Source organism: Sceloporus occidentalis, unplaced genomic scaffold (assembly GCF_023333645.1).
Source record: "Sceloporus occidentalis isolate IW3139 unplaced genomic scaffold, rSceOcc1.0.p SCAF_2, whole genome shotgun sequence".
Lineage (NCBI taxonomy): Eukaryota > Metazoa > Chordata > Lepidosauria > Squamata > Phrynosomatidae > Sceloporus > Sceloporus occidentalis.
In genome coordinates this window covers 56,255,733-56,283,456 of record NW_028316982.1, presented here as the reverse complement: position 1 = coordinate 56,283,456, position 27,724 = coordinate 56,255,733, and the positions used below count along the sequence as shown (strand labels likewise).

General features: G+C 42.1%; 2 protein-coding genes across 3 annotated transcripts in view; one reads left to right on the top strand and one right to left on the bottom strand.

Annotated features, from left to right (window-relative positions):
- Positions 1 to 20,456, top strand: part of WDR33 (WD repeat domain 33) — an 83,027-nt gene extending 62,571 nt beyond the window's left edge. Inside the window, exons 12-22 of one of the 2 annotated variants that reach the window (XM_089509547.1) lie at positions 1,905 to 1,999; positions 3,187 to 3,273; positions 4,523 to 4,656; positions 5,712 to 5,864; positions 6,358 to 7,353; positions 9,640 to 9,742; positions 12,956 to 13,424; positions 14,181 to 14,347; positions 14,453 to 14,533; positions 16,751 to 16,936; positions 20,132 to 20,456. In XM_089509547.1, coding sequence (XP_089365673.1) covers positions 1,905 to 1,999; positions 3,187 to 3,273; positions 4,523 to 4,656; positions 5,712 to 5,864; positions 6,358 to 7,353; positions 9,640 to 9,742; positions 12,956 to 13,424; positions 14,181 to 14,347; positions 14,453 to 14,533; positions 16,751 to 16,936; positions 20,132 to 20,355 — 2,695 coding nt within the window. In that variant the 3' untranslated portion in view covers positions 20,356 to 20,456. Of the gene's footprint in view, positions 1 to 1,904; positions 2,000 to 3,186; positions 3,274 to 4,516; positions 4,657 to 5,711; positions 5,865 to 6,357; positions 7,354 to 9,639; positions 9,743 to 12,955; positions 13,425 to 14,180; positions 14,348 to 14,452; positions 14,534 to 16,750; positions 16,937 to 20,131 lie in introns of both variants that reach the window. The other variant, XM_089509546.1, reaches the window with a different exon arrangement.
- Positions 20,457 to 23,466: 3,010 nt separating this feature from the next.
- On the bottom strand, positions 23,467 to 27,724 carry LOC149318367 (vesicle transport protein SFT2C-like). The gene has a single exon (XM_089509545.1). The coding sequence runs from the start codon at positions 27,722 to 27,724 to the stop codon at positions 27,086 to 27,088; it is 639 nt and encodes a 212-aa protein (XP_089365671.1). The 3' UTR covers positions 23,467 to 27,085.

The window sequence follows — 27,724 nt, the reverse complement described above, 5'->3', positions numbered from 1 at the left end:
CATGATGGTGACTTGAATGTCATCTGACAAACTGTGAAGTAGATATGTTAGTGGAGTAATAATTATTAAGAGAAGATCCACAAAAGAGTGGATGTGGCCAGCCAAAATGCACAAAACACATAATGCAAGCTTTTGAAGCTGCACTAGCTTCTTTATCAGGCAAAATAGGTTTTAAGAATCATACAGGAGATCTACATTTTGTATAAATGTTGTCTATGCTGTAGTTCAGTTGGCTTGGCAGGATCTCAGTGTAGGTTGAGGCCACACCTTTCTTGGCCATGTGGGTATGGAAACAAAGGACATTAAAATTTAAACTCCTTTAGCAGCAGTAAAATAATTTTCCTTGGGATTCAGGCTATCTCTGTCTCTGGTAAAGCCTTACTTGGGCAGAGAATACAGAATTTCTCAAGAGGTCTCTATACTGATACATCTGGAAAAACATTTAGGTGTTGTATAGGTAAAACTCAGCCAGTTAGATCCCAAAAAGGTTTTAGCTTCGTTGAAGGTAGAAATCTTAAAGGATTAAGTCCCATCTCTTACTTCCCTCTTGTTTAGGATTCCCCTGTTGCAGTAAATCCAGTATCTTCAAATCCAGGAAACATATTAATAGGTAGCTATGCTGGCCACATAACAAAATAAAACAGAATCCACAAAAATGTGATATTTTTATTGGCCAAACAAAATGTACACCACACACATACACAAATGCAAGCTTTCAAGGCTCCATTACCTTTTTCATCAAGCAAAAACTGTTTAAAAAATCATACAGGAGAAAGCAAAAAAGGATAGTGTTGGTGCCACAAGTCTACATTTTGTATAGATGTTGTCTCTGCTGTAGTCCAGTTGATTTGGAGGGATTTCAATGTAGGCATATTTGTGTCTCTGTGTATGTATATGTAGATATGTCTTTGAAGACCCACAAGATTTCTTGTTGGTTTTACTGCCCCCAACCCCTCAAATGTATATTGGTTGTGTGGAACTGGAGTCTAGTTGATAACTTAGCAGTGTGCTCCTTCAAGCATAGCAAATTATCATTTTCTGCTGTAAAACAAGTCTGCTGCTTATTTAGCACAGTTGCAACTACAAGTGGTACCTCCACATTCACTGGGGTTATGGGTGAAGGACCCTGTGAACGTGGAAAAACTGCAAATAAAAAATGCTATTCTTTTTACCTAAGAGAACACCTCTCTAGGGATCTCCAGATCCTCCAGTGCAACTCTGTGGTTAACATCTGCCAGAATTTGATCATAGAATCATGCTGGAGAATCTACAAATCCCTAGAGAAGTGTTTTCTCTACAAACGTCTAGGTTCTTCAGCACAACTCTGTGATCAACTTCTTGCAGAATTGCACTGAGGACCTAGAGATTCCTGGTGAGAACATATTAATCAAAACTGCAAATAATCAAATCCACAAAAGTCAAAGCCGCAAATGTGGAGGACCAGGAGTAGGTCCTATATTGATATTCCCTATCCCAGGTTGTTCTGTGCCTTCAAGTTGTTTCTGATTTATGGTGATCCTAAGGTGACCGTAGCACAGGGTTTTCTTGGCAGGATTTGTTCACAGGAGATTTGTCTCTGCCTTATTCTCAGAGAGACTGTGACTTGCACAAGGCCACCCAGTAAGATTTCCATGACTGAGTGGGGATTTGAATCCTAGTTTCCAAAGTTATAGTCCGGCACTCAAATCACTACACCATGCTGATTCTCCATGTAGATGAGAAGTCATTGTCTGATTCAGTACCCATTATGACTTCAAGTGAACCATTAGAAAAGAGATACTTTTTTTTAATCTGCAGAGTGAGGAATTTGAAATGGGAAGATGTTAAGAGAGAGTAGCTCTGAGAGATTAAGGTTTACCCTATAAATCAACAAAGGATACTATCTCTTAGTTTTATTTTAACAGCAAATTCTGGACTCGGAATCGTCCTGGAGATAAAATGCGAGATCGTTATAACCTGAACCTACTTCCAGGAATGTCAGAAGATGGGGTAGAATATGGTATATTTTTAAACATTATATTTCTAAATCACTTTTAACTAAAAAGCTCAAGCTGGTAAATCTCCTCCACTCGATTATATCCTCATAACAGTTCTAAGATGTAGTTTAGGCTATGAGGTGGCAACTGGTCCAAAGTCCTTTCATGAGCTTTATGGTTTGAAGCTGAGCCTTCTCAGTCTTAATCTAGACTCTAATGATTATACAGTGGGGCCTTGTTATCTACAGGCTTGCCATCTGCAGATTTAAGCATCTATGGATGACAAGCCCCTGTTGTCCCCAATGGCAGCACATGTACATGGCCGTACCACCATTAGGGACAGCCCTAGTTATTATCAGTGGTAGCACATGCACACGGCTGCATCACCATTAGATACAACGGGCTTTCAGGTGAGGTCCTATTGTACCTAGTAAATCTTACTGATTTATTGTACTGAATAAATCTTACTACATGCACCACCATTGGGGACAACAGGACTTGAAGTCCCATGGTTTTTGGTTTCAGCGGGGGGGGGGGGGGGTCCATTGACCATTTATCATGACCATTTATATGATAATTATAAAAGATGATCACACCAAAAATGCACCAGTACTTAAAATAATCTGAAAATAACTAAATGTTTAAACTTGTATCCCTAAAACAATTGTTTTCTATTATTTAGTTCCCTGCCCTACCCCACCATTTAATACTTTTTAGCTGCTGCATCACATTGTTGACTCATGTTCAACTTGTGGTCTGCTAGGACTCCTACATCCCTTTCACACTAACAAGACCTTATGTTGTTACAGCTTAGTAAATGAGTAAAGTATGAAACAATTGATGTTAACATTGTGGCAATTAAAATATTAGTACAGTGCGCCCGCGCCATACGCGGGCGCGCCATACGCGGCCTTGAGCATACGCGCTCAAGCCGCAGCGTGCGCGTGGGGCAGAAGGGGCAGCGCGTCCCATTCAATTGAATGGGCGTACGCGCCCGTTGCACCCTGCGCGCACCCGCGCTGCTGTGCCGCCGCGCACAAGCCCCATTGTTTCCTATGGGGCTCGAGCATAGGCGGAATTCGCCTTACGCGGAGGGATCCGGAACGGATCCCTCCGCGTAAGGCGAGGACGGACTGTATTCAAGTATATTTAGGGGAAATTAGGAAACACAAAATATGTTGCAAACCTCAGTTTATTTTCCATTTTGTAGATGACCTGGAACCCAATAGTCTTGCAGTTATTCCAGGGATGGGAATACCTGAACAACTGAAACTAGCCATGGAACAAGAGCAGATGGGTAAGAAAGAATCTATGGCAGCAGTCTTATGGTTACACTTCTAGGAGTAAGGCCTTTGAACACAATAAGACCTACTGTTGAGTTATTTACTGCGTGAATGAGATTGTGTTCCATAGCTGAAAGTTTACTGTAAGTGAAATTTTATGTGCCATAAAAGAATTGTGGAGTCGAAGGCTTTCATAGCCTGCATCCATAGTTTTTTGTAGGTGTTTCGGGCTATGTGGCCATGTTCTATTGCCTGAACACCCCACAAAAAACTATGTAAAAGGATCTTTTTTTTCCTCTTGGTGAACATGTAATGCCCCACCTAGTATAAACTGAGCACCAATTTCCCAAATCCAGGAACTACCTATCCGCAAGGTCCAAAATCCTTTAAAGAGCACCGTTTGCAGACCATGATCTAGACACTATACTTCTATTGATGCAGTCTCTCCACCTTGGCAAGAGTCAGCTTCAGTTTATTGTTTCATCACCCCATTTCCAGATCCAGTTCAATAACTCCACAGCCTTCCCTGCTGAAATGGATAAAAGTAAAATAGAAGTTTGTGTCATCAGCATATTGACAGTCCCCCACTTGAGTTCATCAGATACTCATCTAGCAGTTTTGTATCTGTTTGGTCATCATGTTAAATTGGTCCAAAATATGGCAGCCAGACTGGTCACTGGTACACCTAGGTCTGACTGTATAACTGTTTTAATATTGCTTCATTGGCTGTCGATCAGCTTCTGGGCGCAGTACAAGGTGTTGGTTATCATCTTTAAAGCCCTACATGGCCTGGGTCCGAGTTACTTGCAGGAACGCCTCTCCCTATATAATCCGCCCCACACTATCAGAACATCTGGGAATAATTTATTAGCTCTACAAACAACCAGGTTAGTAATGACTTCCCAAAGAACTTTTACTGTCGCTGCTCCAAAATTGTGGAATAGCCTGCCGAAAGACATCTGTGTTATTACCACCTTGGATGCTTTTAAGAAGGCAGTCAAGAGAGATCTCTTCCGGCGGGCTATTCCATCTGATCCTATCTAAGATATCCATCCACTGTAATATAATACTCCTTGACCATGATTATATGAAATTATTACTGTTGGTGCTTTTATCGATTGTGTTAGTATATATTTTATGAGGTTGTAATCCTGCCTCGATCCATAGGGAGAGGCGAGAAATATACATTAAAAATTATTATTATTATTATTATTATTATTATTAAATAGAATTGACTATTATAATCTTGTGTTGAAGGAAAAGATGAGACAGCTGAAATTGAGATGACAATCCCAGGATTGGACTGGGGAATGGAGGAGGTGATGCAGAAGGACCAAAAAAAAGTACCACAAAAAAAGGTTCCCTATGCAAAACCAATACCTGCTCAGTTTCAGCAGGTTAGTAATTTTATATGCTGCTTTATTTAGTGATCAGTCTAAATTGCTTTTAATTCCCTGAAATGTCTTAAAAATAAATCTAATAGTTCTATGGATCGGTACTTGACTTTGGAATTGTCATATAATTTCTTACTGTTGAGTTATCAAGAGGCTATAAAAAATATAAATTCAAAACTTTGCCTAAAATATGGAATGACAGACATAGTTCTGATTCATCACATCTCTAGCTGCAAGACAAAGAATTAAGTCATGGGAGTACAAATTTTATAACTTTTAAGAACTCTATGCAAGAGACATGTTTGCCTCTTATTTTTTGCACATATTAGAGGATTCTGGAAGCATTCTTGGGTTAATTCTTTGTTGTGCAAATTGTGCAGAAAATTTGTGAAGCACAACTATGGCTGCCTGCACTGAATGTACAGTGGACCCTCGCCTTACGCAGGGGATCCATTCTCCCCCCCCCCCACGTGTAAGGCAAATTCCGCCTATGCTTGAGCCCCATTCACTTTAATGGGGATCATGCACGTGGCGGAGCGCACACCCCATTCATCTAAATGGGATGCGCCACCCTGCACGCTCCTGCACGGCTTGAGCACATATGCTCAAAGCAGCGTGTACGCAGGCGCACTGTATGTTCAGTGGCCATCTACTGGTGTCAAGGTGTGGCTGAGAGCACATGCTCCATATTTTCTGAAGCATTTCTTTTAAGTGATGCCAGTGATTTGACCCTGATAAGGTTGGTTTGCACAGCAGAATGCAAAATACAGTAGCATCTCCTCATGAATAGGGCACAGATGTTGACCTTTACTAACCTAGAGCAGTTTAATATTGTAAGGAAATACTTTCTTTGGGGCCGTTTACATGCTATAAACAGTCTTCTTAAAGAACCCTAAAATTGCCAAATCATATTTGAAACCCACTCTGCTAATCTATTCTATTTCTTCTGTTTCAAACATTTTCAGAGCACTCGCAACATAATCAAATTGCTGATTGTAGTACCACATATAATATTAGTTGCACAGTAACAAACTATTTTTTATAATTATTTTCATCAGGCTTGGATGCAGAATAAAGTTCCTATACCTACACCAGCTGAGCCACTGAATGACCGCAAGGAAGATCTTAAATTAGAAGAAAAAAAGAAGTCACAGGCAGAGATTGAGCAGGAAATGGCAGCACTTCAGTATACCAATCCACAGCTTCTAGAGGTATATAAAGTAAAGTAAGACCAGCCATTTATCATGTCGATTTGAAAAGACCTCTTTCACAGCAAGAATAAAAGAAAGCAATAACAGCGTTGATACAACATAAAAATAAATAAATATATATATTATTTTTACTAAAAAAATAGGCCTAAATCAAGTTGTTAATCACAGTTAGAATAGGACCTACTGAATCATTAGGAACTAGTTTTTTTAGATTCAGTGGTTGAATTTAGTCCATGGTAAATATAACATCCCATTCACGTAATGATTTGATGTTACGAGATACAGGTTTACTGCTGAAGTTAAAAAAGTTTGCTTTGAGCACTGCTTGGATAAGAGACTGCTTGGAAATTTTATGTAAGCTGCATCAATTCCTTCATCATTTTGTGTCAGCTGAAACAATATTATAAATACCAAACTACATATAGAAATTGTATACTTTGATTTCCAGTAGTTATGGTGTCGATATGTAAATTGTCTTCTTTTCCCTGGACAGCAATTAAAGATTGAGAGGCTTGCACATAAACAAGCAGAGCAAGGTCAACAGCAGCCACCTCCAGGAGGACCTGTTCATGGACCCCAGCATTTCCCAGGACAAGGTCCAATGTCTCAGGTGCCTCAAGGCTTTCAACAGGCCCATCCACCCCAGCAGATGCCAATGAATATGCCTCAGATGGGACCACCTGGGCCACAGGGACAGTTCAGACCTCCAGGACCTCAAGGACAAATGGGGCCCCAAGGTCCTCCTTTACACCAAGGAGGTGGTGGACCACAAGGGTTTGTAGGCCCACAAGGTCCTCCACAAGGACTGCCACGACCTCAAGAAATTCATGGACCTCAAGGAATGCAGAGACATCCTGGCCCTCATGGACCAATGGGCCCTCCAGGGCCACCTGGTCCACAGGGTAATTCTGGACCTCAAGGTCACTTAGGTCCACAAGGCCCACCTGGCCCTCAAGCTCATTTAGGTCAACAAGGTCCACCAGCACCACAAGGCCACCTAGGTCCTCAGGGGCCACCTGGGCCAAGAGGAATACAAGGACCTCATGGAGTGCAAGGAGCTCAAGGGATACAGGGTCCTGTTTCTCAAGGGCCCTTGATGGGACTTAATCCAAGAGGCATGCAGGGACCTCCAGGACCACGGGAGAACCAGGGACCTGGTCCACAAGGGATGATGATAGGTCATCCTCCACAAGAAATAAGAGGACCTCATGGTTTACTGGGACATGGCCCCCAGGAGATGAGAGGTCCTCCACCTCAGGGTTCAATGATGGGTCCTCCACAGGAATTGCGTGGGCCACCAGGTGCACAAGGACAGCAAGGACCTCCACAGGGTAACATGGTAGCACCTCAAGGAAACATGCAAGGGCCACCTGGACCTCAAGGACAGCAGAACCCTGCAAGGGGGCCACATCCTGTCCAAGGCCCCCCACCTTTCCAACAACAGAAAACTCCCTTGCTTGGTGATGGTCCTCGGGCCCCATTCAGTCCGGTATGTCTGGGAATGATATTCTTTTCACCGTAATATCTTGTAGAGAATAAAATAATATTTTATTTTATTTATCAGGAGCCTTGGTGGCACAGTGGTTAAATTATTTATTTATTTTATTTGCAGTATTTATACCCTGCCCTTCAGCCTTAAATGCTCTCAGTGTGGCTTACAATTATTATTATTTTTAATTACACAGTTCCCTGCCTTCAGGCTTACAATCTAAAAAAATTCCGGTACTGCAGCCACTTACTCACAAACCACAAAGTTGTGAGTTCAGTCCCAGCCAGTGGCTCAGGGTCAACTCAGTTTAACATTCTTCAAAGGTCGCTAAAATGAGTACCCAGCTTGTTGGGGGCAATTAGCTTACAGTTGTAAACCACTTAGAGACTGCTTAGGCAGTATGAAGCGGTATATAAATATATAATATTCTTAAATATGTGTGATACATGAGTGTTCATGAATTATCATCTGACAGAGCAGAAATGTTAATCACTCTAAACATTTAAGAATAAACTTGTGAAAACTGCTAAAGCTCCAACATAGTTAGTTTAGGTTGTTGTATAAGCTGTGATTAATATATGATTTTAATGGCATGTTGTTATAAAAAGTATATTGGAATGTGGCATATGCTTAGGTGGCTTGTGTGGTATGAGTTTCCTTTATTCCTTACAACTTAGCTTTGCTATAAAATATTATTTTCAAATTTAATTTACATTTTAAGGATTTGTTAGTTTAGTAGACCAAGGCTTGGCAACCTATTTTTGTAGGGAGCCCAGACATCCACCCTCTGTTCAGAGAGGAAGAATTGTTAAAGCACTGAAAAATGCTGTTGGGGAAGCAGTATTCGTCTTTAAAATAAGGTACATGCTTCCCATGAATCTTATCTTAGTTAAGTTATTTAAAATGGCTTTTAACCTAAATCCATTTGCTAGTCCCAGCTAGACTAGATCCACTGAATCAGTGGAAATGTGGTAAATCAATACTTTGGTCAATTTCCTTGATTCTGTGGATCTGTACTACTTGGGACTAAAAATTGAACTTGGGCCTTTGAAGTTGGGACTTGCACCATCTGCCGGTTTTAGTGAGAGGAACTGATATGGTTCAACAGGAAGATGGACAGTGGGACCCTAGCCCCTCTAGCATTTCCCATGCCTGACATAACTAGAAAGTACAATAGAACTGAATTGTAGCAGCCAGGAAAAATGTTACAGTTATTAAACTAAACAACCCCTTGATACTTATGCATGCTTAACAGAAGTGAAAAGAGAAGGAAAGAGAATCTATTAAGAAAACCCCAAGGCAGTCCTTGCTCTGTAGCCCCACTCACAGCATGGCATGATATGCAAGAGTATCTCTTGTGGTATCTGCACTGGTCTGGAATCTTTCTCATTAATAGTCATTCCCTCTACAAGTAAATATGGTACGATATTTATTCTCTTACAAAAGAGGTAGGGTAATGAAGGAGCTGTTTCTCTGAAGAATGAGGAAATCATTTGGTAATCCCATTCTCCATGAAACTGAAGGGTGGCAGATTGGCAACATCCATAGAGCTGAAGTTCGCCTTACCACATATACGATGAGAGCTTCAATTTATACACGCACACACACACACACACACACTTTTGTCCTGAATGTGAATTAGAAAATGGAATTTTTTGCAGTTTGCAGAAAACTATATCTGCCCACATTCTACTGTTAACAGGTACAGGCATTCGTTTTTCTCTTCCATGTCTCTCTGTATTTTTCTGACCACTTAAATTATTATTATTATTATTATTATTATTATTAACCTTTATTTATGAAGCGCTGTAAATTTACACAGCGCTGTACATGCAATCTCTTTAGTTAGACGGTTCCCTGCCCTCGGGCTTACAATCTAAAAAGACATGACACAGAAGGAGAAGGGAGTGGTGGAGGGAAAGGGTAAATGGGGAGGATAACATTTTTCAAACCCAAATTCACAGATGTTTAAGACATTTGTCATCTTTTTAGACTTTCTTTTCTCTTGTTTCAGTTCAATTGAAGCTATGTCTACCATTAGAGGAGTAAATGCTTAGGAAAGATAGATATGAAAAAAGTACAAAGTAGTAATGCCTATACTTTTTTACAGGCCCTTTCTTTTATGGTTCTGTTCTGTTCTTTATAACCCATGTTATTTTGAAGTTGGCAGAAAAGGCCATGTTAAAGTTGACTGGGTTTGCCTTTTGCATCAGTAAAGGAGTCTGTTTAATTGCAGGTCTAATTTCCATGTTTCCTTAACCTCTCTTTTATACATTAAATTTTCAGGAAGGACAAAACCCAGGCCCACCACCGTTGATACCAGGATTGGGGCAACATGGAGGTCCAGGCCGTCATGGCCCTCACAATCAAGGACCTGGTCCTAATAAAGGTAATTCATACTGTTTACGTAGAATCAGGAAGATAAACTTGCTGTTTTGGCTAGTGAATAAGAGATGACAGGGTCCTTCAAGGAAGAACCTTTTGATGATGTACCCATTCTTTTAGAAAGTGAATTGGAAGCCACTCTCAGATCATTTGGGAGAAATAAATTAACAGGAACAGATGATATACCCATAGATCTTGTTTCAAACTTCACAGAGAGAATCCATCCAAATTCTAACAAAAATCTGCCAACAAATAGGAAAATCAAAACAGTCGCACACAGACTGCAAATATGTTGGCTAATTGAGCACACCAAAGAATCTCAAAAGAAAATCAAAGTCTTTGATTATGTAGAGCACAAAAAACTTTGGATCACTCCGTAAAAGAAGTGGGTGTGTCACAGCATTTTATTGTCATGATGGATAACCCTTACTGTGGACAAGAGGCCACTGTAAGGACAGAATATGAAGACAGAATGGTTTCGAGCAGGTAAGAGGCTCAGACAAAGTTGCATTTATGACTCTATTTAATTATATATCAGGATGTTGAGAAATGAGCATGTCCAAAGGAGGGTAACTAAAATGGTGAAGAGTCTGGAAACCATGCCCTATGAGGAATGACTTAGGGAGCTGGGGATGTTTAGCCTGGAGAAGAGAAGGTTAAGAGGTGATATGATAACCCTGTTTAAATATTTGAAGGGATGTCATCTTGAGGAGGGAGCAAGCTTGTTTTCTGCTGCTCCAGAGAACAGGACTTGGAACATTGTTGTTGTTGTTATGCTTTATTTTTATAGTACTGTAGATTTATGGATGCAAGATACAGGAAAAGAGATTCCACCTCAACATTAGGAGGAACTTTCTGACAGTAAGGGCTGTTCAACAGTGGAACACATTCGCTCAGAGTGTAGTGGAGTCTCCTTCCTTGGAGATCTTTAAGCAGAGGCTGGATGGCCATCTGTTGGGGGTGCTTTGATTGAGATTTCCTGCATGGCAAGGGGTTGGACTGGATGGCCCTTGTGGTCTCTTCCAACTCTATGATTCTCTGATTCTATATGCAGAACATATAGAGAAAGTTGAATTAGGTTTGAGGAAGGAAGTGTGAGAATTGGGGGGGAGGGGAGAAACACCAGCATTTTAAGATAGGCAGATGATACCATACTGCTAGCAGAAAATAAAAAAAATTGGAATGACTGTTGTTGAAACTTAAGGAAGAAAGTGTAAAACAAAGGTTACAGTTGAATATTAAGGAAAAAAATAATGATCATAGATGATTTTACATAACGTAGAGTAGATGATGAAGACATCAAAATAGTTAAAATGTTTTCTATACCTTGGACAGTGATAAATGAAAATGGAGGCTAATAAAGAAATCAGAAGAAAACTAGGTGTGCAGCTATGAAAGAACTAATCCGATATATCATTAAATATCAAAGAGGATCATCCACACTATAGCATTTCTGATTTCTATGTATGGGAGTCAAAGCTGGACAGTGAGGAAATCTGGCAAGGGTAGAAAATAATTTGAAATGTGGTGGCTGAGGAGAGTTCTGCAGACCACTAAAAAGATGAATGGGCCTGAGAACAAATCATGCCTGAACACTCACTAGAAGCCAAAATTAGTAATCCCAGGCTATTGTACTTTGGACATATCATGAGGTACATGACCTATTTGAAAAAAAATTTTTAATGCTTGGCAGCTCTAACGTTAACCTATCATGGGGTTTTCTTGGTAAGATTTGTTCAGAGGGAGATTTGCCTTTGAGGCTGAGAGAATATTACTTGCCCAAGGTCACCCAGTGGGTTTCTGTGGTTTGAACCCTGATTTCCAGATTTATAATCCAGTGTCCAAATTGCTACACCACATTGGCTCTTAATTCCCATGATTACAGTACCTTTTCAGCTAAGTATATCCTATTTTCTTTTATTTGTTTGTGACTGCTGTTGATTGGTTTCTGCAACTTCCTGTAACAATTTAGGCTATCCTTTTGTCTGTTTTATTAACAACTATTATTATTATTATTATTATTATTATTATTAGGTGGCTTATACTAAAAGAGATAAAAATACATAATGCAACATAAAATAAAATAACACAGTCCCCAACCCTCTACCATGATAAAGATAAAACGTTCAATTACAAATTCATAAAACACTCAAATTACAAGTTAAAATTGATTATAAACAGTTTAAAAAGGGGCAAATGGTGAAGGCAACAATTGCAGATCTCACATGATATTGTTATTTTTCTCTTAATGACATAAATATGTCCTGATTAACAATAAAAACTTAATTAAAAATAAGAATTAGACTATTCCAATTTTTCATATACAGTCCTCCCTCTGTTCTCGCGGTTTTAAAACTCATTCCTCATTATGTGCGAGGGACAAACAAAGGGGGTAATAATGGTGGGTGTGCTTGCGCACTCCTGCGGCTGTGCACCTATATTCAAGCCAATGGGGCTTGAATAAATGCAAAACTCTGTTTTTGCAAGGGGGTCTGGAACAGATCCTCTGCGAAAAAGGAGGGGCAACTGTACAGTCAAAATGGACAGGAGGTTAAATAGGATCAAATGCTCCCCTATCCCATTTTGGCCATAAGTTTGCCCTGTTCTTTGATTGTTCAGGAGAATAAAGCAATTTGCTTTCAAATATGCATAAGACAGCCAATTAAAATTGCAGATCTCACATGTTATTGTTGTTTTTCTCTTAATGTCATAAATATGTCCTGATTAACAATAAAAACTTAATTAAAATAAAATAAAATATCAGGAAAACAAAGAATGAAAATGAAAAGAGGTGTATTTTATTGCTCAACACAGATTTCTGTAATGGAATATTTTTAGTGAGTAAGAATTTTATTTGTCTACTTCTCTGGAAGATTACAAGTCACTCAGGTAGCATATATTTTAATAGTGTGCATTATGGGAAGTTCATGAACATAGTTCAGATATGTACTGCAGTTTCTGCCATTAGGCAGCACACCCAGCTCTCGATCTTTTGAATAGAGTTTATTAGAATGTCAAAAATAACAATATTCATCTTTGGCTCTGATAAAGCACTTGATGTGTGTGGCTTCTGAGCTTTTGGGTATCTTGAGATCCAAAAATGGTTTTCTTTGAATAGCTGTTCTTTTTAATAGAAAATAAAAATGTTATCTGAGGATTTAAGAATTGTTTTAAATATTTCATTGTAAACACACAGACTCATTTCCTTTATCTTAAGGTGATTCACGGGGTCCACCAAACCATCACATGGGCCCTCTCTCGGAAAGGAGACATGATCAGAACAGTGGTGGACCAGATCTTGGCCCTGAGAGGGGCCCCTTTCGAGGTGGCCAAGAATGGGGCGATGGTAGAGAGAACAGGGGAATACCAGAAAGACGGGGACCTCATCCAGACTTCCATGATGACTTTGATCGACCCGATGAGTTTCGTGAAGACTTCCTTCCAGAGAAGCGATATAGTCACCGCTTACGTGAATTTGAAGGACGAGGAGGCCCACCCCAAGAAGAGAAATGGAGACGAGGTGGTCCAGGCCCTCCTTTCCCTCCTGATCACAGGGAATTCAATGAGGGAGATGGCAGGGGCCCAAATCGTGGACCTCCTGGGCCTTGGGAAGGACGGAGACCTTCAGATGAGCGATTTCCTCATGATCCTGAGGAGACACGATATCGTGGAAGAAGAGATGAAAAGTAAGCAGTTACTTTACATCCACTAGATGCATTGTTTTTTGTTTTTTTTATATAAAATAAAGTGAACTGGAAGTCAGTTTCCAGCCCTGGACAGGATTTTTCAACAACAACAACAAAAACCCCCACCAACCTACACATTGTAATAATAATAATAACAACAACAACAACAAATTGTGCCCCCACCCCCGTAAGCCCCACTCCAACACCTGCAGTAACCCCCACCCCCAGTTTTAAACCAAAGTAATCTCTTGGAGTTTAAGAGCCTGAAGATGCTTAAGTTACATGTTTGGAAGAAGTAAATATAAACATCCTATGTTCACAGTGGCATAGGTTTTACATGGATTACAAGTATTGCTAATTACAAAGTTATATTCCTTTGTAAGATTTCAGCAATTGTTTTATTTAATATTAAAATTCACACAATGAAGAATTTTCACCTCCTTAGAAAGATGTCTTCATTCAATTTATGCAGGATTTACATTTATTTAAATATGAATGCTTAATCAGTTGTAATCCAATCAAATGAAATATATTTAACTGGCTGAAAACCCTAGCTTCTGATTTGTGCCTAGTGGTAGAAAATAATACACTCACATACCAACAAGTTCAGGCATTGGTGTGTTTTTAAGAGAAGTTACATTTTTGAATTGAACATAACCCGTCAGTATGAATAAAATTCTGTATAACGCAAGTGTGTGTATGTGTGTGTGGCGCACACATGCATACACATACTATATATATAATAATTTCATGCAGCTTTAGGAGAGGCACACCCTCAAGACATGAGGGCCGAGGACCTAGAGGAAGAGACAGTTTTCCTGGACCTGATGACTTTGTGCCAGAAGAAAATTTTGACTCAGCAGAGGAGAATGCGAGAGGAAGAGATCATGGTGGCCGGGGACGAGGTCGGGGTACTCCAAGAGGTAAGGGAGCTTTGTTGCTTAGTTTTTGGTCAGTTAAGAACAATAGTTGTACTTTAATAACCTTTACTTCAACATGTTCACTTTATATATCTGTTTATTGTGTAGGGGGACGAAAAGGTTTGCTTCCTACTCCAGATGAATTTCCTCACTTTGAAGGTGGCCGAATGGATGGAAATCGAGAACCAGGTGAAAATATTTTTTTGCTGAAAAATGGATTTGAAGGGGAGAACTATACCATCTGTGTCATCCTTCTTTCTCACTATATTCATTTCTGTCACCACTTCCCCACAGACATAAAGTGTAGATTAAAACTGGCTTATTTTTCAAGGTCTTAGTTCAGTCATAGACGGTTTGTTTTAAATCCCTTCAAAGGGCTTCTTCAAATCACTCTCCACTTTCCTCTTCCAATTCCTTGTAGAATGAGCTTGTCAGCTATTCCCCAAGAGCTTTGTGAGCTCTCTACAAGCTGTGTTTTCTTCATCACCATCCCAGCCCTTTTCCACTTTCCAGCATAAGTAGCTTCCAATGCCCAAGCCACCCTAATGAACCCTGGAAAGTCTTGTTTTCCAATCTGTTGTCCTCCCCCAATCATTCTCCAACACCTACAAATTGATGTCCTTGCCTCAAGAATCTTGATCCATTTCAAACTGGCTTCAGGTCAGGATGCGGAGTGGAGACTTCCCTGGTTGCCTTGGTTGATGATCTTTGTCTATGCATCAACAGGGGAAGTGTGGCCCTGTTGGTGCTCTTGGACCTCTCAGCAGCCTTCAATACCATAGACCATGGTATCCTTCTGAAACGCTTGAGAGAGTTAGGAATTGGAGGCTCTGCTTTGCAGTGGCTCTGTTCCTACCTCTTGGGCAGATTTCAGATGGTGATGCTGGGGGGACAGTTGCTCTTCTAAAAGAAAGCTGGCATCTGGCATCCCTCAGGGTGCCATCCTGTCACCCATGCTGTTCAACATTTACATGAAGCTGCTGGGCAAGATCATCCAGAGACATAGGATGGGGTGTTAATCAGTACGCTGATGACACCCAAATTTGTTTCTCTATGTCTCAGGCTGTTTCAGCAACCAAGGAGGGCATCTCCCCTCTGTCTGAGATCAGTAATGGATTAGAGAAAATAGACTTAAGCTGATCGAAGTACTCGTGATAGGTAATCCCAATCTGGGTATAGAGATAAGCTCACCGGTCCTTGGCGAGGTCACACTTCCCCTACAGGACTATGTTCGCAGCTTGGGGGCGCTCCTGGACTCGTCGCTTCAACTGCCATCTCAGGTGGATGCGATGGCCAGGAGTGCCTGTTATCAGCTTCAGCTGATTCACCAGCTGCAACCCTACCTGGGGTCACGGGACCTAGAAACGGTGGTACATGCGCTGGTAACTTCTCATCTTGACTTCTGCAATGCACTCTTCATGGGGCAACCCTTGTACCATGTTCGGAAGCTTCAACTGGCTGCCTGTTAGCTTCCGGGCACAATACAAGGTGTTGGTTATTACCGATAAAGCCCTACATGGCTTGGGTCCAGTTTACTTGAAGGAACGCCTCCTCCCATATAATCCTTCCTGTACACTCAGGTCCTCTGGGAGGAACTTGCTGCAGTCAGGAAAAACTAGACTGGTGGTGACTTCCTGGAGGGCCTTTTCAGCTGCCGCTCCAAAAATCTGGAATGACTTGCCAGAGGAGGTTTGTCAGATCACATCTCTCTCATTGCTTTTAAAAAGGCGATAAAAATTATCCTCTTCCGGTAGGCCTTTCCAGACTAACCTCTCCTGAAACAGAATCAACCACCCATGTTAATTAGCCCCCCCCATTATTGCCCATTATTGTCATTTTGCTGTCATTTCTTGCCGAGCTGTCTTAACTGATGTTATTGCAGTTAAATGTTTTTATTGTTATTATTTTGTATTGATGGGAGGGAAAGTAGAAGGGTGGGGTTTTTCGCGGACTGTTTCCTGTGTGTGTGTGTGTGACTTTGTATTTGAAACTTCCCTTGCTGTTACCTGCCTCGATCCTCAAAGGGAGAGGTAGGATACAAATACATATTTTATTATTATTTATATTATTTAAGAACTGTTCTTTTCCCCATCTCACAAGGCATATTCCCACATCCTCTTTCTATGTCAATCCCAAACTTGAGCTTCAATATGATAAAAGTAGAATGGGTAATGTGTGCAACAGATCAAACATCAAGAAACAAATGCCCCAGTCACCTTAGTTTATCTCATAAATTTATTGAGAATTTTTTTACTTAACTAAAGATATTTCATTATTATAATTAAGACATTTAAAACACCTGTTATTATAGAATGTTTCTACAAAGAATGTTTGCAGAATGACTGCTAATAAGAAATTCCTTCGGTAGGCTAAATTTGTGGCCTTGAACTCTTTCTTCTTGATCAGGTTCCCGACAAGATCATCCTCCTCGTGACAGTCACTCGCCAGCAAGTCGAGAACGTTCTTCCTCACTGCAGGGAATGGACATGGCCTCACTGCCACCTCGCAAGCGACCTTGGCATGATGGACCAGGAACCTCTGACCATAGAGAAATGGAAATACAAGGAGGGCCTCCAGAGGAGAGAGGAAAGGGTAAAACACAATTCCTTGAGATTTGCCTCTTAAAACATTAATTTTGCATCTTAGTAAAAATACCAATTTTAAAAAAATGTTGGGTAGTTTTTATTGCATTTAAATGAAATAATCAGTTTTTGTCTGCAGTGCTGTCTTCTCCTGCCAATTCACTCTCCCTTTTGCATAAAGAGAGCAGCAAGTAACAGGAAATAATTTCCCACAAGTTCTTTTGGAAACCAAACAAACTCGGTCTTCCCTTAGAATGGAAGACTGGTGAAATTCTAGTAGAATGGTGTGGCTCACATATCTTACATTGTGATGTTTCTTCCTCCATCTTCACTCCTCCTTCTTCTGAGTCAAAGCCTGCTTTTCGTATATTTTCTGCATACAGGTTGAACATATATATAGGATGATAGAATGCAGCCTTGCCAGATCCCTTTGTCAATTTGAAACTGATCTGTTTCTCCATATTCTGTTCTAGCAGTAGCCTCTTGTCCTATAGATTTGTCATCAGAACTATCAGATCCAGTGGCACTCCTCTGTCCTTAAGAGCCATCCATAGCATTTTGTGATCTATGCAGTCAAGTGCTATGCTATAGTCTATAAAGCGCATGCTGATTCTTTTCTTTGTGCACTCCATTAGCTGTCATATGTTTGCAATATGGTCCCTAGTGCCTCTTCCTTTCCTGAACCCTGCTTTGTTCCTATCTCTGTTTTCTTTTGCTTCTCTTCTTAATTTTACTGCTTGAAGCATTTCATTTGTTATGCATTGTTTCTTTTCTTTCTTTTTGGCTACTTGTAGTGTCTTTCTGCATTCTTCCTTACGTCCTTGGCTTGTGCCCATAGTATTTCTGGTTCTTGGATTATTATGTTTACTCGTGCAATTTTTTACATAGTCAGTAAATTCTGTTGGGATATTGTTCAGATCATATTTTGGTATAATGATAGTTTTTGTTTCCTTCTTCAGCTTTACTCTCATTTTAGATATACAGTGGGTCCTTGTTATACGCGGGGGATCTGTTCCAGACCCCCCCGCGTATAACAAAATCCGCGTATGCTCAAGTCCCATTTGTCCCAATGGCGGCGCGCGTGCACGCGCGCCGCCATTGGGACAAAAGTTCCTTCTCCTCCCTCCCCTCCCTTGCTTCCCTCCACCCTTCCCTCCCTGCCTCCCTCCCTTCTCTTCCCCTTACTTACCTTTCTCTCTCGTCGCAGCGGCTTGGCCTCTGCCGCCGCCACTGTGGGGGAAGCTGGGTGGCAGCGGCGGAGGCCAAGCCTCGGCTTCCTCGTCACCGCCGAGAAAGGACGCGATGGTGGTGCTGGAGGCCTCTTGGCCCCCAACAACACCGCCAGCGGGCCTTTCCTGCCATGGCAGTGAGGAAGCAGGGCTGCCGCGCCGGAGGCCTTCAAGGCCTCCAGCGCCAGCACCCGGCTTCCGCCACCGCGGAAGGGCCGGGTAGAGGTGTTGGAGGCCAAGAGGCCCCAGCACCGATACCTGGCCCTTCTGTGGCCGCGGAGGCCTGGAGGAGGCCGGGTGATGGCGCTGGAGGCCTTGAAGGCCTCCCGCGCTGCTGCCCTCCACGCCTCCTCTTCCAAAAAAAGGGCGCGGAGGTGGGGAAGAGGAGGCGCGGAGGGCAGCAGCGCCAGAGGCCTTCAAGGCCTCCAGCGCCAGCACTCGGCCTCCTCCAGGCCTCCACGGCCACGGAAGGGGCGGGTGTCAGTGCTGGGGCCTCTTGGCCTCCAGCACCGGTATCCGGCCCTTCGGCAGCGGCAGAGGCCTTGAGGAGTCTGGATGCCGGCGCGGGAGGCCTTGAAGGCCTCCGGTGCGGTGGCCCTGCTTCCTCACCGCCACCGCAGGAAAGGCCCGGTGGCGGTGCTGTTGGGGGCCAAGAGGCCTCCAGCACTGCCATCGCGCCCTTTCTCAGCGGTGGCGAGGAAGCCGAGGCTTGGCCTCCGCCGCTGCCGCTGCCACCCGGCTTCCCCCACAGCGGCGGCGGCGGAGGCCAAGCCGCTGCGACGAGAGAGAAAGGTAAGTAAGGGGAAGGGAAGGGAGGGAGGCAGGGGTAGTTCATGATCTGTGCCACAGTGAGCACCTGATGTAGTTTTGGCTGTAAGAATACAACTTCTCCGTCTTCTACTTCCTTTAATGTAATCTATGGTCTGAAACAGATGGGCCCGATAAAGCGAACCGCGGTCGCTCCAACGCAATTTGGGCCAGGGCTGTGGCAACTGCATGTGCTAGGACCTGATCCAGGCTGCCGCCCCACCACCACCATCACCAGTTTTGAACTGGGCCAGCAAAAGGAGCAGTATTTTTGGCCCGGTTCTGTGAAAAGGCACAGCTCCACCGTGATTTCCAGTCCCACTCAGAGCGAGCGTCATCTAAATGCTATGTCCTGAATGCATCTAGAAACTGGTTTATTTGGCCTGTCTGTTTTGGACATATCTAATTTTTGTATTGCCTGTCTGATGATGTCCATGTGTATAGTTACTGCTCTGGTTGTACAAAGGTGTTTGTGATTAATAGACTATTGGCCTCACAAAATTCTGTTAGATGCTCCCCTGCTTCATTTCTTGTATCTAGTCCGAATCTTCCTATTTTTTATTCTTTGCTGCCTACATTAGCATTCTAGTTGCCTGTGATTAGTTCAAAGCACTTCCTGAAGTGCTTCATGGAATCTCTCAATTTCTTCTTCCTCTGCCTCTGTGATAGGCACATATTCTTGGATTATGCTAATATTGATAGGCTTTCTCTGAAGCCTTGACATGTTTTGATCTGTCTTTGTGTTGTATCCTTTGACTGCTTTTGCCACATTCTCCTTAGTATGAAAGCCCGCCCCACGTGTCTTCTTGTCTTTTCATTTCCTGAGTTATTGCTATATAGAAAAAGCTGTTTCTCCCTAGAAGCAAAAACACACAAAAAAAAGTTAACTCAGTGGGACTTACATCTCAGGTGACTTGCCTAGGATATGTGGTTTAAATATTATATTCATCAAATTGAAAGGTTTACTTGGAAAATACTTGTAAATATTTTAAACAATTAGTTTTCTTTTTCTAAGGAAAAAAAACGAAGGCATTGTGTGTGCATTGATTTTCTTATTCCAAAGGGATGTCCATGATAGTCATCTAAATCTTTGAAACCATCTGATCTGATTAGTATTAACAACTGCATTACATTTTCTCATTTTAATTTCCATTATGGTTTTATTCTAGGGCGTACAAAGTCAGGAGCCTCACAGAGAATGTCAAAATCTGGGAGATCCAGCTCTTTGGATGGAGAGCATCATGATGGATATCACAGAGAAGAATCCTTTGCAGGATCTTCAGGGAGCAATAATCCCTCCAGAGGAGGGAGAAGTGGAAGTAATTGGGGAAGAGGAAGTAACTCAAGCCAGTCAAGACGAGGAGGTTCTCGAGGTGGTGGAAGGGGTCGATAGAAGAGGTTATGACTGGGCAAGACCCAGTCTTTTGAGGACAGTATTTAAATACAGCTGTTGCAGAATCATTGAGAAAGTAATTCTGCGGTACCACAGACTGGACTCTTAAATGGAGATAAATGAATGTGCATTAGTTCCTGAGAAGGTCTTTCAAATATTAAATGCCAGCTAGTAATGCCATCACAACTACCTTTGTATCATTTTCCTCACCATCCCAATTCCTCATCACTTCCATTTCCAACATTGATATTTGAAGATAAAGCTGGATTTTTTTTACTGTTGTGAGACAAGGAGCACCTCCACAGATTTCAGTTCATGTCCAGAAGAATTTGTTTCTATATGTACAGTTGTCAGGAAAAAGTTAAGTTGTTTTTGTATGAATACAGAATGCAATTTGTCGAAAAATTAACAAATGGGAGTGTGTGATTTTGTATACATGTTTTCACTAGAAAAAGACTTTTCCTCCCAAAATACCTGTGTGGTAATTTCCATGTAGTATATACACACAGTCACAGCCCCCTAACTCTCCACACAGCTTAAAGAAGAATTTAAGCCTCATAAGGTCAGCCATATATTGAGGGGATATGTGGTTGGAAACCATTTTTGCCCTATTTCCTGGGACCAACCTCTCTTGGATATTTATAAAACTAGAAGACATCCGTCTTTGTGTTCTGGAAAATGGTGGACAAACTAAACTTAAACAATATAATAAGGATTTTCACTGGAGGCTTGTGAACAAATGTAGGTTGCTAATCTAAAGTCTGATAAAGATTCTGTGAACAAGGCTAGTTCATAACGATTGGATAGTTTTCATACACAATACAGTGAGACCTCAGTATCCGTGGACTTGCCATCAAGAAATTTGAGCATCTGTAGTTGGCAAGCCTGCACTGTCCCCAGTGGTGGTGCATGCACGCAACTGTGCCACCATTGGGGACAATAGGACTGAAGTCCTCCTTCCTGCTTTTCCTGCCTTCCCCCTCCGAGGCTTCTTCGTTGGGTTTGGCAGTTTGGAGTCAGAGGCTGGAGCCCCGTCAGCCAGAGGCAGGCAGGACTGGGGCTTGGGTCTCGGAGACCCCCTGCCCCTAGGCCAACAGCCAGGATGGAATCTCCAGGCTCCGAGATCCAAGCCCCAGTGCAGAAGCCTTGGAGGGGGAAGGAGGGAGGGAGGACTTCAGTCCCATTGTCCACAATGGTGGCGCAGCTGCATGCACGCACCACCACCGGGTTCAATGGGACTTGAGCATATGCAGATTTTGGTATCCGTGCAGAGGTGGTGGTCCAGAACAGATTCTCCCCCCACCCCCGATACTGAGGGCTGACTATATAAGGATGGACCTCCATCCAACTACATGAAATGTGAATCAACCCTAAAACAAACAGTTGCAACAGTCTTTGTATTAGAGATGATATATTTGTGACCGTCATGATTCAAATGGCCACAGAGAAGTGTTTTTAATATTATGGTTTCTGAAACAAAAATTTTACCAGTCAGTTTAAAATTAATTTGTATGTTGGGTAAAGTTCACTCACAGTCACAAAAGAAGTAACAGCCTAGTTTTGCAGATTCAGTCAAATGAAGAGAATTTAAAAGACTTTTCCATATTCCCCTTGAAAGGTTTAAGTGCTGTAGTTTCTCTTCATACAGTACTGTATCAATTTTAATATTATTTTGCAATAAAATGTCTTTAGTTGAGGTGTTTGTTTTCCAAAATTCTGACCATGACACTTTGGCTTTGCCCACCAGTATGTTTTTTAAGTCCCCTTGGTCAGCAGGATTTACTATTAAGTATTTACTATTAAGTATGTAAATGTACATATAATTGCAGCCTCAGCTTTTCTTGGTTTCCTAAATGGCTACCAAGCCTTAGTGAAGAGAAAAAAATACCAGTGACAGGATGTAAAATTAGGGGGAGTTGTTTACATGTGGAAAAATAATGATTATCTTAAGTAATGACTCTATCAAGTCTTACTTGGGATACCAATAGAGTGGAAGAAGCAAACTGTTTTGAATCCTAAACACAGCATAATGCAACTGTCAGCATGTATTGTAAAAATATTCATTCAGGAACTCTCATGCACACCTAAAAGAAAAGTTGCCAAGATTAGAAAATCACACCTAGTTTTCACTAAATATTAATCCAGTATGAGGTCATATTAGCTTAGATCTCACAAGAATGAAACAAGCAGATTCAACTTTCCACATTGTAAACCTTGAGAACAATGTAATGATCTTTGCAACAGCCAGATTAAAAGTCTCAAAAAAAATTATAATAGTCAACATTAACAATCAAAAATGTGTTTTGTAGGCACTGTTAATTTTTAAAAAGTTATTTGTTATATGGGTAAAACAGATTGTATCCTTCAAATTAATCAGTGAAAATTTTATTGGCATATGCAACATATCACATCTGTTCCTAAGACAAGTCAGTTTAAAGCCAAACAGTAGTGTCACTAGGGAGTTCGGGTTGCACCAAATGACATCCCAGAAGAGGGATGACACCTGGCTGAGCAGCCCCCACGCACCTCCCTGCCACACACCATGGCACGAAGTAAGGAGGATGAACTTCTTTCTTCTTGCCTGGTGCGGGCTTACTCTCATGTAAAGCTGTGCTGGGCAAGGAGATGAGGGTGTGCCCTTTTGTCCCTGCCGCCCAAAGCCCCCACACATACACAAGGTGACACCCCAATGTGGGACACCACTGAGGCCAACCTAACAATTATGGATTTCTCCATTCCTCTTTGGTGGATAATCTATTCCAGTACTAAAGCCTGCCTAGCTTCAGTACTGAAAAAGTGTTCCATACATTCAAGATATTTTCGGCTTCACATTTTGTTAAACTTCTGCAGATACACACCTCCATGTAAAAAGCTCAGTTACTTCTGTATTATACTGATACATTCTCAAAGGAAGATTTTATAAGATTAAAATCCCTGAAAACCTTTTTGACAGACCAGTGTAGTGGTAACATTGATCCTGAGGTAAACATGGAAAGCGAACTCCAAGAATACCTGATACTTCCTGCTTGGAGAAAATTCCTACCACAACCACAATTAAATGGGAACGTTCTCTACCAGTCTGAAGCACAAGAGCATAAACCAGACACTGAATACATATCATAGTTTTATTCATTATGGGGAACTCTGGTCAGCATTAACCATGATTATGATGTTTCCCTTAATTACAGGGAAAGAAGAGGGGTATGCAGATCAATAGGAAAGAAAGACCACACTTTTCACAACTGTCGATTGCAATAAAGAAGAAACTAGTGTCACTCAAACACACAACATTAATTAAAATGATTGGATATCTTCCCCAGACTTCATTTAATCATGATCAGATTTAAGTCCGATCATCTTTTTAAAATGATCTGTATATCATTAAAAAGGCCACAATGTTGCAAGGTTTTAAAGTTTACTTTAGTCAAAGTACATTTTTAAAAAATCACTTGATGAAGCCCCAGTATTGTAAATCATAGAAAAATAAAATTATCCCCTCATACATTAGAATGCAATAGGTATAATAATGCATCTGGCAGTGTTCTTAGTGTAAAGGAATGGTGATCTAATGTGTCCTGAGGTTTTAAATGCTAATAAAAATCAGTTTTATTTCTGAATATGACATCAAGTTAGTTCTATAAATACTCCCAATTAAGACTGAAGGGAGTTCAAAGGAAATTTTCACAAACCAAATGTAACATTTTCTTTCAAATGCCAAGTTACATTTTAAGGACAAAACAATATGCTTCAGTTGCCTGACTATATCTACAGTATATAGAAAAATAATTTTTCATACATTTCAGCTGTACTCACATTTTTTGAAGTAGGCCTTCTAACTTCTGAATAGAGAAGATTACAATGTTACAGTAATTAAATTGTGCTTTGTAAATGTTAAACTAATTTAAGATTATTTTAAATTCCAGTTTTAAAACTGCTCAGTCTTTGCTATGCAATATAATACTTAGTACCATTTTGATTCAGAACTTGCTTGCTTCAGACATTATACCCTAAATCACAGGTGCTGGATAATTGAAATACAAATATGCCACCTGGTCTGTGACCCACATCTTAAAGCAGGAGTGGGGAACTTGTGGGTCTCCAAGTTCAACTATTTGCAAAGAATAAGAAATGCAATACAGTGTTTCAAAGGCAGACTTTTGAACTTGAAGCTGTTTGTACACAAGAATAATTACATGCAAACAGCTAGAAGTTCTAAAGAATATTGTATTTAAATTTAAACTGTCAAAATGTTCTCTGGGAGCTGTATTCCTTTAAACAACTGCTAATTTGTTACACATCCGTCCACTTTCCACAGCTAAATTCACTGATTTCAAATGACACAATGAGCAACGATGAAGAGACATGAGGCTACTTTAAAGGTGAGGTTCAAGGGTACTAGCTGGCTATCTGCAAGATTCGATGCTAACGTAATGTTTATAGCTGTCTCAAATTTAAATGGCTAAAAAGTGAAATGAATGTGTTTTCACTGGAATGCCAAAGAAACAACCTGTGATGATTGATATATTTAAGGTATCTAAGTGACTCTGCTTTCACCACACTGCACATTAATGTTGCTAAATTGCAGCACATACTTCAGTCTAATGGAGTTCAGAGCAACACCTGGATAAAGGCTGAGTAATTGTGGACCTCATTTTTGGATTGTAACTCTCAAAATCCCTCATTGTTAGCTATGCTGGCCAGGGGTGATGGGAGCTAAGATTATAATTTATACACGCTCATTCTTGGCTTTGACAATGACCATGTATGTACAAGTTATAACAGAATTTGTGTCTGTAATTTCCAGGGACAATCACATGAACCAAAGGACTTTAATATGTTCAGGCACAGCTTCTTCATATGGTTAATGATTTTCCCAAGTCAACATGAAAGCATAAACCATCATGGAAGAATTAGATTTTGTGTCTATAATGTGCATTATCCAGACTGAGACAGTTTGAATATTGTCAAGCATAAAAGTGTTTGCTTAAATAAGAAGTTTTAGGTGAGAAGTCAGCCTTCTGTTCTCGATAAACAAAATATATTGTTTTAATGCTGATGTTCAATAAGGCAATAGAATACACAGCAACCAGGAATGTAAAAATGTTAGGCTGAATGGAAATAAGTCACAATAGTTTGAAAGTTTAAATAGATGAGATCCTGCTCTGTCTATGAAAATGCTGTCAAGACATTAACTGATGATCTGCCCCCTTTAAAAGAAGTTTAGAGAAAAGTGGGCAGTGAAAGACAAGGCCCACCACTGCCAACAACCTCCTGTAGCAGATTAAGTGGCCCTCATTAAAAATGGTTGCTGTCTGATACTAGGGACCTTAACTAAGTAGCTGAAGCTGTAATACTGATTTTTTTAATACCATCTCTACAAATCCCTTGATATATTCCACCAGAGGCATGTGGGAAAGATTAGAAGACCACAGTGTTATGTTCTGTCCAGATGCTCTCTTAAGTGAAAGATGAGTGGCAAAAGAGAGAAAAACCTTAAGGCCACCCATCCAGTTCAGTGCAGCAGCCTGAAAGACAGACCAAGAAACAGAAACAAACAATGTCTTCATTGCTTACTGCAGCCTCCTAGAGTTGAGTTGCTGCTAACCCTCAAGGGGGGGGGGGGGGAGAAATAGCACCGAAGGCATTTGGCCCAGAATCACCACCACCCAAAACTTGTGGCCAGATAAAGAAATAATTGTCCCGTCTCATTGCAGCTGCTTTTGTGTAGTGTTCAATTTTTACACCTTCTATACTTTTATAAACTGAATCCAAATTGTCCTCTTCTATTTCCTGCTAGTTTTGTTCAATTTTTACATCTTCTCTACTTCTTTCATATGCAACTGAATCCAAGCGCCTTCCTCAGCTTCCTCTCAAAGACTCAACAACAATGCACAAAGATGGAAATCCTTTCCAGCTGCTGCTTTGCCTTCAGTCCACTCCAACTGAAAATATAAACTAGAGAAAGGCTTCCTGCTCCACAGGAAATTAACTTCAGAGGAGTCAGATGTAGAGGAGTCAGAGTCTCTTGTGCACTATGTTGTTTCAAGAGAAGGCCAGCAGGCTCCTTCCCAATCTTCTCCAGTCCAGCCAGCCCTGTGAAAACTAAAGAGATCCTTTTCACCAGATGGAATTGGACATAAGGCCTTGGTGGTCTTCAGGTTGCTCAGTGGTGGAGCAATGCGATGTCTCGGTGGCCACCTGGCTCCCAATCATTCCAATAATTCAGAAGATTTGCATGGAAAGGGCCATAATAGTCTTGATAGCACTATACTGGCTTGTGCCAATGTCCATAGCACTATATTGATTGCCCTACATTACATGATGCCTTGTAACCTTGGTGGTCTTCCTGGCCACCTGGCATCTTTCTAGACCTTCCTACCTATATTTCAGTTTATTTCCCACCAATAATTCAGCAGATGCTAACAAAGGTTTGCAAGGAAAGGGCCATGGCAGTCTTGCTATTGGCTTGTGCAGATGTCCATAGCACTGTATCCTTTGCCTCCCATTACATGGCGCCTGGGCAGCTGGCATCTTTGTAGTCCTTCCCACCCATCCCAATAATCCAGGAGATGGCGACAGAGATCAGCAGGGACAGGGCCACTGGGAGTCATGGCCGTCTTGAGATGATTGGGAGGCAGTGCAGGTGAGGTCCATAGCACTCACTATCTTGGCCCAGGTGGCCTTTGGTCTGGAGCCCCGCCGTCCCAGAGAAAGCCCCTGGGCCTGGCCCTCACACGGGGAGCGTCTTGGAGACCTTCCGCCGGAGGAAGCCGCCCAGGAAGCGGAGTCCGGCGGCTCCCCCGGGCACCGAGGCGAGCAGGTAGGCGGTGCCCGCGGCCAGCTGGACCAGGGCCCCGAGGGTGGTGAGGAGGGTGCTGCGGAGGCCCAGGGCGGCGTAGAGGGTGCCTCCCACCGAGGCCAAGTAGAGCAGGGCCAGGCCGCGGCGGTCGGGCTCCCCCAGGAGGCGGCTGGGGCCCCGCAGGAACCCGGCGGCGCCCAGCGCGAAGGCCGAGCCCAGCGACCAGAGGAGCGCGAACTTCCGCAGCAGCAGCAGCGAGCCATAAAGGGCGGCCAGCCCGAAGCAGAGGGCCGCCAGCAGCAGGCAGAGAGCGCTGCCCAGGAGACGCTGCCATCGCGACAGCCCTCGAGGGAGCCACGGGTCCGGCTCAGGGTCCGGCTCGGAAGCCCAGGTCGCCGGCGCGCGGAAAGGGTTGATCCGGCCGAGCCAGGCTCCGAGGCCCGGACCAGGCGCCTCCGCTTCCTCCCGCGCGGAGCTCTGAGGCGCCGGGGACGGAGAGGAAGAGGCGCCTCCTCCGCCGCCTTTGGACTGAGCCAAGTATTCCTGCAGTTGCCTGTTCAGGTCCGCCAT